Source organism: Cololabis saira, chromosome 3 (genome assembly GCF_033807715.1).
Source record: "Cololabis saira isolate AMF1-May2022 chromosome 3, fColSai1.1, whole genome shotgun sequence".
Lineage (NCBI taxonomy): Eukaryota > Metazoa > Chordata > Actinopteri > Beloniformes > Belonidae > Cololabis > Cololabis saira.
The window spans coordinates 43,960,501-43,976,599 of record NC_084589.1 but is presented as its reverse complement, the minus strand read 5'-3'; the positions used below and the strand labels follow the sequence as shown (position 1 = coordinate 43,976,599).

The 16,099-nt window shown below is 38.4% G+C and overlaps 2 protein-coding genes across 3 annotated transcripts in view; one reads left to right on the top strand and one right to left on the bottom strand.

The window, feature by feature from the left end:
- LOC133440368 (zinc finger protein 37-like) overlaps window positions 1-16,099 on the top strand; it is an 801,383-nt gene that overhangs the window by 725,816 nt on the left and 59,468 nt on the right. The window lies entirely within an intron of this gene.
- LOC133440346 (zinc finger protein 70-like) lies at window positions 1,397-15,335 on the bottom strand. 2 transcript variants are annotated; one of them, XM_061717587.1, is made up of 6 exons: window positions 15,131-15,335; window positions 6,037-6,203; window positions 4,699-4,746; window positions 3,050-3,221; window positions 2,538-2,917; window positions 1,397-2,351 (listed from the first exon to the last, which is right to left on the bottom strand). In XM_061717587.1, the coding sequence occupies exons 1-6, from the start codon at window positions 15,300-15,302 to the stop codon at window positions 2,349-2,351; spliced, it is 942 nt and encodes a 313-aa protein (XP_061573571.1). In that variant the 5' UTR covers window positions 15,303-15,335; the 3' UTR covers window positions 1,397-2,348. The 2 variants fall into 2 exon arrangements, with proteins under 2 accessions (XP_061573571.1, XP_061573570.1); XM_061717586.1 differs by having other exon boundaries at window positions 4,699-6,203.

Here is a 16,099-nt window from a genome sequence, read left to right as displayed (position 1 = left end):
GTGCGTAAATGTTATTTATATACAACTTATGTAATTTTTTTCAACAATAAAGTTGCCATTTGTGAAAATTCAGTGTTGTGATTTCTTTACAGTTAACATGATTCATTTGTCTTGTAACATAATAAAATGAAATGATGAGGAATCGGAGTAAATAACCATGGTGTACCTGTTTAGAATTCAATTAAATCTTCCTGTGTGAAGACGAGGTGACTAAAGGCTGATTTATGGTTCCGCGTTACACCAACGCAGAGCCTACGGCGTACGGTACGTGTCGATTTAACGCAGAACCGTAATTCAGGCTTTAAGATCCGTTTACACCGTGTCATAACTGCCGACTATCGTGTCGAGCTGCGTGACATCGGACGCTCTCTGTCCACACTGAAACTGTTAAACTCGCGGCCAGTTACAACAGTCCAATACAAAAAAAATAAAGCAATGGAATTGATTTTGTCACTCAAGTTCGATCGCATCGCATGGGAGACGCTTTGTGTACGCAGACGGCTCTTCTGCCCGGAGCGAGGCTTTGTTCCCTCCCCTGCTACACGTCATTCAAGCAGCCAATCAGCACAGAGCCTCATTATCATAACCCCACCCCCTCATAATCCCTCATGGAGAAGGTTAGAAGCGGTAAAACTAGAGACAGGGCCCAGAGGCTGAATTTCTGATTTATGTAGAAAAAACAATCTTTAGATTGTTTTTAAGACATTCAATGCCTGTTTAAAATATACATTAAATGCCATAATAGGTCCCCTTTAACGCACATCCTAAGTCACTTTTGCATAGACTCATCCGGCACTTTAAAAACCTCATATTGTTCATTTTTGCTCATACATTTTCTCTCTTATATATTTGCTTTTATATTTTATATTTGTATTGTATTGCACCAATCACCACAACAAATTCCTTTTGTGTGTTTAACAAACTTGGCAATAAACCTTTTTCTGATTCTGTTGAGCTTTTATAACTCACCACCAGGGGGCACTGCTGCTCTTTCTATGGAGAGTGTAATATTCCAGAATTATAAACAATATAAGTCATCCATCTAAAATGAAAACTTAATTAATACTTAATTTTCATGATTATTTCTGACTAAATATGAGTTGAGGTAAAAAGACATTTACTCCTAAACGGATGTCTGATATAAAAAGGTTAAATCCAAAGTGTGTCCTCTTCCTGGAATCTGATCCCGATGATTCTCCCTCTTCTTCCTGCTCTCTAACCTGCAGATCTGCAGCTTCAACACGGATCTCAACATCAGCTTTAGAAGAAATCATGTGTCAGACGAGTTGTAAATCTAGTACAACTTGATTTTATACATGTGATTCAATAATATTGTTAAAATCTCATTATGTAAATAATATGAAAAACGTACACAAATATGTTGTAACTTTAGCTTGTACAGGACTGTCTCAGAAAATTTGAATATTGTGATTTTCAGTAATGCAATTACAAAAACAAAAAAGTCATACATTCTGGATTCAATACAAATCAACTGAAATATTGCAAGCCTTTTATTATTTTAATATTGCTGATCATGGCTTACATATTAAGAAAACTCAAATATCCTATCTCAAAAAATTTGAATATTCTGGGAATCTTAATCTTAAACTGTAAATGGTGACAGATGGTTGGCTGTTCTGTTTCTGACGTGTTGATGCTTGCATTTCTTCTTTTGTCCTCGTTTCTCTGAAGTTTCTTCTTGTTTTTCAGAGGAACGTTGTAAAAAACTGAACATGTAAATATATCAAACTTGGACTAAACTCTGAACGGAGTAGATGGAGAGAGTTTAACAACATGGAGCTGCAGATTAACTTTACAAAGAGAATGTGAGTGAAGAAGAAACAGACGGGGAAAGGATGTGTGAGGGAGGCTTTGTAGATGACCGAAATAAACGTTTAAAGAAACTTCAGCACATACTAACAGCCCGTGGAGACGACAAGTTACCAACAGCAACAAATAATACGATTTTAAGAAGGAACAGGGATTCAAACAAACTCAATGCAGAACTTTAAAAAAAAAAAGTATACACATCGTTCCCTCTGCGTCAAGTTCACAGAGAAGCATAAATCTGGGTTGAACCTGCAACTCTTGTGGGGAGGGGATTAGGCTCATCAGCCACAGGAGGTGGTGGTTGGACTTCTGCAGGTTCTTCTTCTATGAGTCAGACAGGAGTGGACAGCTGCCCCCGGAGGACGACAACATGAACTTCATTTGTCACGAGTCACCAGACTTCTCCTCCGGGTGATTTTTCATGTGACTCAGACAATTAATTCTGCAGCTAAAACCTTTGTTGCACGTCTTGCACAAAGAACAGTTGTTTTTGGAGCTTCCTTTTAAATTCCTCCCTTTCACTGAAATAGTAGACATAAAAATCACAGCTTTATTGACAGAAATGTGTTTAACATTTAAAACATTAAGGGCTACAGGAATTACAATAATTATGCACATTTCTTAATTATAGTATGTAACGCATTGCATATATTGATTAAGACTTAATGTAATTTTGTTAGAAATATATTTATATTTTATTCTCTCACCTTGGATGTAAGGGTTGCCCAGCAAGGAACAGCTGTTCCGCCTGTGGCTGGTGCAGCGGTGGATGGTGCAGCGGTGGATGGTGCATCAACATTGTGTGGTGTGGCAGCAGCGGCGTGTGGTGTGGTGGTAGTGGCGTGCGGTGTGGTGGCAGTGGCGTGCGGTGCGGTGGCGTGCTGTGTAGCAGCAGATGTTACAGGCGCAGGCGCCACAGGTGTGGGTGCTTTTGGTGCTTGGATGCCTATTACAGCAGGGTGCTTTGCCTTGCACAAAGCAAGGTGCTTGATAAAGTCCGCCCTGCGTATTAATATTGACTGACAGTGGATGCAGTGGTAGTGTAGGTCAGATTTGCACTGTAACCCACATCTGTGGATGGTGTACCCTGGAACAGAACATTGAATTGTAATATCATTCTACAATCAACATCTGAATCATGTAGTATCTGTCACAAACACATCACAGAAGGATTAGTTTTGATTCATTGCTTAAATGGAACCGGTCTCTACAACTTTACCTTCATGTGACATTGCCCTCTTAAAATGGGCCTCCAAATGGCTTTTCACCTTGCTCAGTTTGGTGGGATGGAACAAGGATGATTGGCAGAAAGGGCAGTGATATTGATCGCAGCACGTACGGCACCTTTGCAACTCTGGCAAAGAGCTCCCTCTTTGTATAGTAATATGCATCTAGTAAATGAGAGAACATAATTGGTTAAATTGAACATTCTTACATGATTCCACAGACACAAGTAAGGAAATCAAAATAAGACATTTAGTAATTTTTTTTAAATCACGAAAACATAAAATCCCTCATTCACATTGACAGTGTTGCTTCTACATTTTCATATGACAATGTACTAAAGTTGAAGCCAACACACCAGTTGCAAAGGGCAGAAATAATGAGAAGTCTATATTAACTTGAACTGATTTTGCCTTTAACTACAAAGTTTACAAATAATCTCAGTGAAATAATTTGTCACTCATTCCTTCCCTCACTTGTTTCTCATTCATTACTGATTAGCTACTCTAAGGCATTTGATGAAGAGTTGCTCAAGAACTGACCAGCATAATTATAAGTTGCTCATTCATTACTCATTAGTTTCTTTCTAACTAATCAGTAACTACAATACTTTTTGTTACCTTGACTGACCATCAACTAATGATAAAATACTCATCTGTCGCATCTGTTACTCGTTAATTCCCAAGTGACTGCTGACTTATCAGTAACTACTTGATTGTTTTATTTTACCTAATTGTGAAGTGTTTCTGTTTATTTGAGCATGTTTTGCATGTTCTGTCCACTTGACCGCAGTCCTAAGTTATAGGTTATAATGTACTGTACAAAGAAGCATAACATTACAAGCAGAGTCACAAAATGAATGAAGTGTAAAAAAAAAACGTTACATGACATTAACATTATGTCATATTGACATATGACATTAATACAGTTTAGGTTGGAATACTTAATTCAAGATTATCAGACAGGTAATGACATAACTTTAATCTTTAAAATCTTTTTTTTAATCTTTAAAAATCTATGTACTGGATAGAAATAATCGAATTAGCTTCATAGTTAAATAGAAATCAAGCAATGTTTCCACAACTTCAAATAAACGTTAGCCTAACTGTAGAACAACACGAAACTATTTTGTTTCCAACACGGAAATGTTGCTTTTAACTTTCTGCAGAAAGTTAACTGTTGCTTTTAACGGAACTGTTGCTAATGTTAGACGAGTTAAGACGAGTATACTCCTCTTTTTTTAAATTAAAAATGCATCTGTTGAGCCGGTACCGTGTTAGGCTAACGCCAAACGTTAGCCTAACTGTAGAACAACACGAAACTATTTTGTTTCCAACACGGAACTGTTGCTTTTAACTTTCTGCAGAAAGTTAAAAGCAACAGTTCTGCAGAAAATTAAAAGCAACAGTTCCGTGTCGCTAATGTTAGACGAGTTAAGACGAGTATACTCGTCTTTTTTTTTAAATTAAAAATGCATCTGTGTCAAAGACGAGTTTACTCATCTTTGACGAGTTTACTCGTCTTTGACCGCCAAAAGACGAATATACTCGTCTTTGGTGCTTTTTAATAGAGTGCAGCTGGTGAACTATCCTACATTTAGAACGCAGTTTAAACAAATAACTTATAACTTGACATGTTACTTACGTTCGTCATCGAAGTCCGGATACAATCTGCAATCTGCGACCTGCAAACCTGCAATGACAACTCCAATTCATTGAGTGGCGCTGTTGCAAAAACTGAGGGTCCTGGAACTGCGGGTCCTGGAACTGCAGCCTCCGAGCCTGCAGCTGGACCCTTCTCCTTTTCGCTGGTGTGGGTCCTCGAGTGAACCACCAGGGTAGAACGTTGTGTGTAACTTTTTCCAGATGTTTTGCAGATGTAGGGCTTCTGGCCCGTGTGCGTGTTTATGTGGCGGTTAAGAACCGGTAAATTAGTAAATGTTTTTCCGCACGTGTTGCACAAGTACGGCCTTTCGCCGGTGTGGGTCCTCAAGTGAATCACCAGGTTGGAATTTTTCTTGTAACTTTTTCCACATGTTTTGCAAACGTAGGGCTTCTCGCCTGTGTGCGTGGTTATGTGCTGGTTAAGATCCGATAAATTAGTAAAGGTTTTGCTGCAGGTGTTGCACAGGTATGGCCTTTCGCCAGTGTGGATCTTCGGGTGGATCACCAGGTAGGAAAGTAGCTTGTAACTCTTTCCAGATGTTTTGCAGATGTAGGGCTTCTCGCCCGTGTGCGTGTCTATGTGGTGGTTAAGATCTGATAAATTAGTAAAGGTTTTTCCACAGGTGTTGCACAGGTACGGCGTTTCACCGGTGTGGGTCCTCGAGTGAATCACCAGGTTGGAATTTTGCTTGTAACTTTTTCCACATGTTTTGCAGACGTAGGGCTTCTCGCCCGTGTGCATGGTTATGTGCCGGTTAAGATCAGATAAATTAGTAAAGCTTTTGCCGCAGGTTTTGCACAGGTACGGCTTTTCACCAGTGTGGGCCCTCGAGTGAATCATCAGGCTGGAATTTTGTCTGTAACTTTTACCACATGTTTTGCAGACGTAGAGCTTCTGGCCCATGTGGATCATTTTATGCTTCTTGAATATTGATGATTTTCTAAACGATTTTCCGCAGGTGTTGCACAGGTACGGCCTTTCGCTAGTGTGGATCTTCATGTGATCCATTAAAATTCTACTTTTACTGAACTTTTTCTTGCAAGTGCTGCAAGAAAACGCCTTCTTCCCTGTGTGGGTCCTGGTCAGCTTTGATTTACAGTTGCTCTCTGACGGGACAGAAGCATCTTCGTGGTCACCGTGTCGTCTCATTGGCTCCGGATCTGCAATTTTACTGGAGTCTGAGCGTAAACTTTCAGTCCCTTCCTCATCTTTGTTTTGAGCTTCAGGAAAAGTGTGCAACAGCAGCTGGCCACAATTTGGTCCTGGTTCACCATTTTCAACTTTCTCATGAGCAACATTGACCAATGAGACATCCACCTCTACGTCCTTGTGTTGACCGCTGGAGTCTTCCTCCATTTCTGTAGTCTGTGGATGCCCTGGTTCCTCCTGGTCCGGGCTGCAGCTCCTCTCCAGGTTATTGAGGTGCTGGTCACTGTCCTCCTCCACGTCCTCCTCCACCTTACAAACATTTTCTTGTGGGAGTTCTGGAATTACAAAAAGGAACAAAAAGATAGGATTTTAACAAGTCAAAAGTGCTTCCCAGTGTTGATTGTTTGGTTGTATTTGTGAGGTTTAAAGTTTGTCCTGAACCTTCGGTCTTCCCCTTCATCTATGTAGTATATATTTGAAAACAAGTGCATTACTCTGCGTGACCATTAGACGGCACTGTGACTGTACTCTTGTGTTACTGCGTTGGTATCGAGACAGTTGAAGAATAAAGTTGTTGTTCTAGAAATGGCTTCTTCTGCGTCATATATAACGATCTAACTACAAGTACTGCATATGAACACCTATATGAACATCCTCCAACCGTCGTGTTTTTTGCCAGTGTCATCTCACAAGTTCTAGTTCTAAGGTATAGAGTGTATAACAAAATAAATGTTGACCGGTTTGAGATGCAGGTTGATGACATCCTATGGGATGATGGATACACCCATGATGATGTTGAACAAGCATATCAGTCATTTTTCAAGTCTTTCAACAGGTGCTTTCCTCTTGTCAGCAAAAAAGCAAACCAGGTCTCTGCATTTAGAAAACCCTGGTTTACACCAGATCTCCATAAGTCTCTGAAAGCTAAGAATAGATTGTATAAGATATTCACCAGTAATCCATCCCCAAATAAAGCAAATTATAAGACATTTCGTAACAATTATAATCATCTTGTTAGAATTGCCAAGAAAAAGTACTTTTCCGACAAATTCAATGAGGCTTCTAATAACATAAAAACTACCTGGGGAGTCATTAACCAGCTTCTAAATATGAATAATTCTACAGCCAATCTTCCATCTTAATTTTTTAATGAAAATCGAGTCTACTCTGACCCATCTGACATTGCATATGTTTTAACAATTATTTTGTTAATATTGGTACTGTTCTTTCAGAAAGGATAACTCCTATAGCCGGGTCTCCATCTGAGTTTCTGACAGGTTCCCATGCTTCTATTCAGAGCTTCAAGCCTCCTACAGAGAAGGAAATCTTGGACATAATTATGTGCCTGAAAGACTCAGCTGCTGGTCATGATGAGGTCAGATTTAACTTAATTATGAAAACTAGACATTCAATTGGTAAGCCTTTGACCCATATTTTCACCAAATCTCTACAAAACTAGAATAATACCCAATGACCTCAAAATTGCCAATTGGCCCACCTAGATTGTGCTTTCAGCATAAGTGGTTACAAGATGAAGAATTTGTAAAGTACATAGGAAAACAAATAGAGTAGTTCTTCAAAATTAACACTACACAGACAACAGCATGTATAAGGTGGGAAGCATTTAAAGCCTTTCTCAGAGGACATATAATAAGCTATACGGGTTCAAAGTCAAAAAAGGCACAAGAAGAGAGATTCAATTTGGAAAAAAAAAGAAAACTCTTCAAGAAAAAGTTTATGAAAAAAACAACTCAACTGGAAAAAGAATTACTAATTTTGAGGTCTGAATATGACAAACAATCTGCTTTTAAAGCCGCATCTAGTCTTCTAAGATTAAAACAGTCATTCTATGAACAAGGTGATACATCTGGAAAACTATTAGCATGGCAAATAAAACAATTAGAGACCAGAACAGCTATTACAACCATAACATCCAACGGGAATGTTGTGGTGAACCCTACAGAAATAAATTATGATTTCAGAGATTATTATAAAAGATTATATGGTACAACTAACTCTATTAATGTACAAAATATGAATAGATTTTTAGATGGATTACCTATTCCTTGTACCCCAGATGAATATAATCAAGATTTAAATACAGATATTACCAAAGAAGAAATCTGTAACGCCATAGATAATTTGAAATCAGGAAAAATAGCAGGACCAGATGGTCTCCCGATTGACTTGTACAAAACATTTAAAAACATATTGCTAACACCCCATTTAGAAATGTTTCTCGAGGCATTTCGGAGTGGCAATCTTCCATCTTCGATGAATAAAGCTCTAATTATTTTACTGCCAAAACCAGGCAAAACCCTTAATAAGTGTGAAAATCTGAGACCAATAAGCCTCCTAAACTCGGACCTTAAAATATTATGTAAGCTTCTAGAAATTAGATTACAGAGAATTCTGCCAAAGATTGTAAATAAGGACCAAAATGGATTCATATCAGGAAGACAAGGTTTCCATAATGTCAGAAGAATACTGAATATCATTCACTATAAAAAAGATAAACCAGATACAGCCCTATTATTATTAGATGCCGAAAAGGCCTTTGATAGGGTCGAATAGCCTTATCTTTTATGTTTTAGAAAAATTTGGTTGTGGAAATATCTTTATTAAATGGGTGCAAGTCATATACAATAACTCTACAGCAGAAATTCTACAAACAGAAATATTTCAAAACCAATAAATGTTAACAAAGGATGTCGACAGGGCTGCCCTCTCTCACCCTTGTTATTCACATTAGCAATAGAACAGTTTGCTATAGCAAAACGTTCTCATCCACAGTTTTGCGGAATTACAGTAGGACCAGAATTGCCCTTTACGCGGACGATGTAATCTTATTTATGTCCTGTTTAAGGAAATCAATCCCAGCTCTGATACAGCTGATAAGAGCGTTTGGCGATATCTCAGGGTATAAAGTGAATCATACCAAATCCTCTATATTACTACTTAATTCAAATGAGAGGAAAAATCCAATAGCTGAAGCAATTCAGTTCAATGTTGTGGACCAATTTAAATATTTGGGAATACGCATTGTACCCAGGTTAGAACAGGTAGCAAGTGCCAACTATGAACCTTTAATGGCAGAAGTTAGTGAGTCAATCGACAGGTGGATGTCGTTACCAGTATCCATAATGGGCAAAGTTAATATTTTTAAAATGAATATTTTGCCAAAGTTGCTTTATTTATTCCAGAACATCCCATTACCACCACCTACAGATTTATGCTCAAAAGTCAAAATATTATTTGTTGGTTTTCTATGGAACAACCGTATGGGCGAGAATACGCTTGTCTTTATTGTACTTACCATATGACCGGGGGGGTCTAAAATGTCTGAACGTGATATGGTATTACTGGGCTGCACAACTGAGGTCTATTATGTTTTATTTTTCATTGGATAATGCCCCCCACTGGGCTGAAATTGAATCTTATGGCTTAAATCTATCTCTTCCTTCATATATTTATTCCGACAATGTACAAAAGCTTTGTAAACAAACTAAAAATCAAATTGTTAAACAAATGATAAAGATTTGGTATGAAGTGAATAAATACTTAAACGAACCACAATCACTATCGCAATTTACCCCAATTTGGGGTAATCAGTTCTTTGTACCAGGCAGGGCAGATGCAACATTCCAATTGTGGTTAACTAAGGCAGGGGTTCTTAACCTTTCTGACCTTGGGGCCCAATTTTTTCAGTACAGAGTGGCCCGGGGCCCATTAAATATAAACACTCTATAGCAGGGGTATTCAACTAAAACTTTAAGAGGTCCATTTAGAGAAAATTTACATCATAATATATATATATATATATATGTGTGTGTATATATTCAAGTAGCCTCATAGTTGTATCAACATCTGCATCTGACTGTTATATTAAAAAAGTACATATTTGCCAATTAACATGTTTAACTTGAATTAAACGTTTTTTTTTCTCTTAAAAATAAAGTAGATTTTATTTTATTTTTCAAATGCTATCTTATTTTATTTCTCTACCAGCAGTTTGAATTTCCCCTTTTCTTTGTTAATTGTCTCAACACATTTTTATACTAAATTAATATAAACACATCTTAACAATTTAACAGTTTTGCAGTTTTTCTTTCTTCCCCTCTTATAATCTTATGCCCCCACTTTGTCTTCAGTGAGAGAACTGAGCTCTAATTTCTTCTGTCAGGACTTTAAATCTGGGCTGGATGGTGTCAGGTTCTCATATGCATGAGAAGGTGCTCATTGGTGAGCCTGAAACGATATTTAGTTTTAATTATTTCACTGTGGAGAAAGCTGCTTCACAGCTGTATCTGGACTCAAACATGGGCCGGATGTTTTAAGATGGTCAGTTTATTTTTCTGTGACTTCAGTTCAGACTTGAGTGGATATGTTTGATGAAAAACTTTGTGTTTTATTTCAGTGGCGTTTCACTTTCGCACTTTGAACGCCACGGTCTCTGAACGTATGAGACACTGGTTTTGTCCCAGTGGGAAGACTGAACAGGATGAATTTGTCCATTCCGGGTTGCATATTTAAAAATACAGCGAGGACAAAACTTAGTTTGATTTTACTTTAAGTTATTTACATTAATAAGTTGTCAGGACTCAGTGTGTCGGGTTTCATCGGAGCCTGATCAGCTGCGACGGGCAGAGCCCGCACCGCAGCTCTCTGGTCGCGCTGCAGCAGTTACTTTCCGATGCTTTTTCGAAGCCCGAACAGTCCAGTCCAGCAGACACGACAGCCCACGCATCTACATCTACCATCCTTCAGCAGTAACGACGGAGCCCACCGCCCGAGCGGCAGCCTCAGCCGACCTCCCCGGCCGCGGGGACGTCGGGATAAATGATCACGCCGCGCTCGCTCGCTCTGGGCGCAGACCCAAGTAATCGATCCCTAATCCTGGCAGATCTAAACCTACTCTGTGCAAAATGAAGGATTTTCTCTGTAAAGACACACCATTTCTCTTACTATTACACGTACAGCTAGCTGAGTGTCTTCTTCTCCTCATTTGGTTGGGAGTTGCTATGCAGTCCCGCGGCCCTCGCGGCCCACACATACAAAACTGAATTTTTTTTGGCGGCCCACTAGATGGCGCTCGCGGCCCAAGTGTGGGCCGCGGCCCTATGGTTAAGAATCACTGAACTAAGGGACTAAAAACAATTAAAAATCTATACACAACAAACTCAGATGATATGATGTCCTTTGAAGAACTAGTAGCTAAATATAATCTTAATAGAAAACATTTCTTCAAGTACCTTCAGCTTAGAAATTATGTTAAAATAAATCCAAGCAATGTACTTTCTAAACCCTGTAGCACAGAACTAGAAAAAATTGTAACAAAGAATTGTCTGAGAAAGGGTGCAATATCAGACATCTACAATTTGTTGATATCCTTTTCAAGTGAGAACTCAACATATAAGCTAAGGGCCTGGAAGGAGACATCCAAACAGATATTACCAAGGAAGAGTGGGAAGCCGCATGTGCCAACGCTCATTCTGGATCCATAAATGCACGCCTTAGAATAATACAATATAAATGGTTAATGCGGATGTATATGTGACACCGGTGGATTTGAATAGATATGACCCGAATATACCAGACATATGCACAAAATGTACAGAAGATAGAGGAGCACTATTTCACTGCCTTTGGCAGTGTAGAATAAATATTAAATACTGGGAAGAGATAAGAGTCATCATCGAAAAGATAATTTCCAAATCAATATCGTTGGATCCTAAACTTTTCCTGCTGGGCCTTTATCCAGAGAAACTGGCCTGTCTAAAGGAGATGACCCGCTCACTCAGGTTACATCAACAACCTTCCTTGGTGTAATTATCTATGAAAGTTTAAGCTGGAAAAGCCACATCAACCATGTCTGTAAAAAAATATCTAAATCTATTGGTATTATTGGCAAATTCCGTAGTTTGGTGAATGAAAATTGTCTCCCAACTCTTTATTATAGCTTTATATATCCATATCTCATTTACTGTAATTGTATTTGGGGAGCTACCTACAACACACATCTTCATAAACTTAACATGTTGCTAAAAAATATTCTGCAGGATTGCCACACACAGTAATTGGTCTGCTAATTCTGCCTCTCTTTTCAAACAACTCAATATTTTACCCAACTTTAAGTTAAATACATATCAAACCTGCAATTTTGTTTTCAAAGTATTGTTCCTGCCAGTTTCATTTTCTTTGCCATGTAAAGATTGTTTTCAGTTCAACAGTGATATGCACCATTTTAATACAAGACAGGCTAATCATTTACCGTATTTTCGCGACCATAAGGCGCACATTTTTTTTTTTTTTTTTTTTTAAATGTGCCGGGCGCCTTATGAAACAGTGCGCCGTGTCTATTACCTGAATTACGGTAATGTAAGGCCGGCCACCATGAGAACGGTAAAAAGAGAAGGGGGCGGGTGAAGCCTTGAGTTGCGACGGGAATGAGACCATCCACTGAGCTGTTTAAGGCGTAAACAGAAGATGAAAACTTTTAAGGATTTGCTTGATGTGTAAAGTGAAATAAAATACAATCAAACTAAGTTTTGGGAGCACGAGGGAGCAGACGGGAGCGGACCCGGTCCAGCGCGGGGGGGAGCGGAGCGGGACCCGGGACCCGTGCCCGCCGTGGTCGGGATCAGCAGCACAACGGGGTATGAAAAGTTTATTTACTCTTGTGCTTGCCTGCCACGCTGATGGACAGAAACTGCCGGCTATGGTGATTTTTAAAAGAAAAGCGTTGCCTAAACAGACTTTTCCAGCCAGAGTGAAATGAAAAGGGCTGGATGGATGAGGAGATGATCAGTGACTGAGACAGGTTTATGTGCAGCGACCCGTGGTTTTTTAAAATTCTTTAATGCAGAAACAGAATATGAACCTTTGAAGGGTTAGATTGATGTGAAAAGTGAAATAAAATATCAAACTAAGTTTTGCTTCCGCTCTATTTTTAGCGTGTGTGTGTTTTGCAGCGCGTGTGTGTGCAGCTCCGTCTCTGTAGACGGCGCCTTTTAGGTCGGTGCGCCGTATGCGTGTTTTAAAACCAAAAATGACACACAAAACTGAGGGTGCGCCTTTCCACACAGTGCGCCATATGGTCGTGAAAATACGGTAAATCTCCCGAAGTTCCGTACTGGTTTGTGTCAGTTCTCCATCAGATACAGTTATGGAACACCTACAGCAATCTCTTCTACCTCTACTTCATTCAATAATTTTAAACGTAAACTCAGGACACATTTAATTGATCAAATTACCTAATGATATTTCTCGATTTGTTATTTTTTTCTTTAATCATGTAGATACCATGTATTCTATTCATGCTGCTGTTTATTTGCTTTGTGTGTTTTTAGACTGCAATCATGTATTCTGCATATTTTAAATCTTTGTACAATCTTTTGCTGTATTTAACAGGCAGAGGCCCCTTGGGCTTTTTGCCTCAACTGAGCACTACTGCGGTCCAGCCAGCCGTCATTCGTACTTGCGTGGTCAAATCAGCCGCTCCTAAATGTTCATGTGCTCCTATTTCAGCCTTTACGGCAAATGAATGAACGCGGCTCAGAAACGGAAAGATATGAAGTACTGAGTTTGAGATAATGCAGATGTTTTTTTCTTGTACCTATACTTCCACTGTAATATTTACATGCTATTACTGTAAAAGAAAAGGATGAAACACCTTTCTTTTAAGATCTAAACTTCAAACACCTTTTTTAAAAAGGTCAGTCTCCTTTTTCGCTTAAGGTTCTGTTTTGCAGAGACTATAACAATGAATTCTCCCATAATTTCACCCAATACCCCATATAGCCCTCGTCACAACTACAATCACTACAGGCACAGTGAATTTCAAACAATTTTACTGTGGAAAAATAGAAATATTAACATCTAAACTTCAAACACCTTCCTTTTCTAAAAAAGTAATTTGCCTTTTTTGCTTCAGGTTCTGTTTTGTAGAGACTACAAAAATGAATTGTCCCATAATTTCACCCAATACCCCATATAGCCCTCTTCATAACTAGAATCACTACAGGCACAATGAACTTCAAACAATTTTACTGTACAATTATTGAAATATTAAGGTGTAAACTTCAAACAATTTACTTTTCTACAAAAGTCAATCGCCTTTTTTGCTTCAGGTTCTGTTTTGCAGAGACTATAAAAATGAATTTACCCATAATTTCACCCAATACCTCATATACCTCTCTTCACAACTGCAGTCACTACAAGTATGCTTAATTTCAAACTATTTTACTATAGAAACATTGAAATATTAAGGTGTAAACTTCAAACTTTTCACTACAGGTCTGCTCAATTTCACATTCACTGTACTTTTATAATCCACAAAGAATCACAGGCTCAGTCCCGTCACCACAATCGCCTCATTGTTTTATAATCACCCTTAAGTACACTATGTGGATATTTGATTTAGTTTTAGAATTCATTTTTACAGTCTCTGCAACAAAGGCCTTTGTAGAAAAGTAGTGTTTGAAGTTTACACCTTAATATTTCAATATTTCTAAAGAAAAATTGTTTGAAATTAAGCATGCTTGTAGTGATTGCAGTTATGAAGAGAGATATATGAGCTATTGGGTGAAATTATGGGAGAATTCATTTTTATAGTTTCTGCAAAACAGAACCTGAAGTAAAAAAAAAAATATTTTACAGTAAGTGTGTGTAAATATTACGGTGGAAGTTTGGGTGTAATCAAGGTAATGAAAAAAATATATGAAAAAAACATATATGCATTATCTCAAACTCAGTATTTTCATATCTTTCTGTTTCTGAGCCGCATTCATTTGCAGTAAAGATTGAAATAGGAGCACACATGAAATTTAGGAGCAGCTGATTTGACCGTAAATACGAATGACGTCTGGCTGGACCGCAGTCGAGCACATTACCAATCTCTCTTTACATTTGTATGTTACTTGTTCTGTTTTTTAAACTGTGCTGAAAAAATACATCTAAAAAAAAAAAAATCTAGACGGAGCCACTGTGATCTGCATCTTTTCTACTAAATAAAGGATTAAGTGTAAAGTCTGAAATATCAGTCTGGTCCAGAGTCTGAATGGACCATGAAAGGCAGCACCAAGTAAACAGAACAACAAGTTAGTTCGGGATGTTTCCGAATCCCACATCAGCAGCTGCTTGAGCTGGGGAGTTTCCCATTTAGTTCGTTTGCTTCATCACCACGGCTTTTAACTCGAAACAAGGGGATCTTGTAGGAGTCATACTCATGTGTTCATTCATTCAACTTTCCAGGGTTACGTACCGACTCTGTGGAGTCTGATTTCAGGTTTCCAGGCGAGGTCCAACAGTCTGCGCTGACGGTCGAGCTCTTCTTCATACTCCAAGATGGTTTTTTCAAACACTGACAATATTTCTACAGCAGCTGCTGTTAGTCGCTGACCGATGAACTCTCTCAGATGATTCACCTTAGACATTGTTGAAGAGGAAAAAGAAAGGAAACAACAGAACCGTCCTCCTCAAAGGAATCACTGCTCACGTGTTCCGTTCGCTCCAAACTTCCGACCTTCCGCCGGGTGTTACAATCTGGAGTTCCGGTAGAAATCACGGTTCTACGGATAGTTCCGTCTCGCAGTTACAGTAAGTATTTCATTTACCAACGAAAGTAATTGGAACAAAATGCATACAACATTTTTCATCACTGGTTTACTACTACTTCTGTCATTTAGCAGACGCTTTTATCCAAAGTGATTTACATCTGAGAAAACAACACAAGCAAGAAGGTTTAGAAAGTTTTATTTTTTCTAACACAATGAGAGCTGACGCAATTTATATGATAAGCTTCTGATTGTTAATATCAATAAATAAAAGAAAAATATTTTTTAATTCATGTGTACTTTATTATTTGTCATAAAATATTCATGTTGTTAAGAAACTTTTATTGCGATGGGCTTCAAAATAATACATATGAAAACATTTTTGGAGACTTCCAAAGTTTTTTTTTGCAGTAATTTCCCAAAACTAAACGTTATGTTTGACTCTCAAAATCAAGCTTCCCTCTCAGGATTTCTGGCTAGTTAAGAAATAATGGCTGTTATATCTCAGTGTGTTTCAGCCTCTCCACCCAAACAAAGTATCGTGAAGGTGTTTTTAGGATGCACTTTATGATGTTGTCCATGTTAATATTTTGAAGGGGGATGTCATCACTTTTAACTGTACCTGTATCAGAGAAAGAGTTGATGAAACAGGCTGGGAGCTGTTGCAAATATTCTGT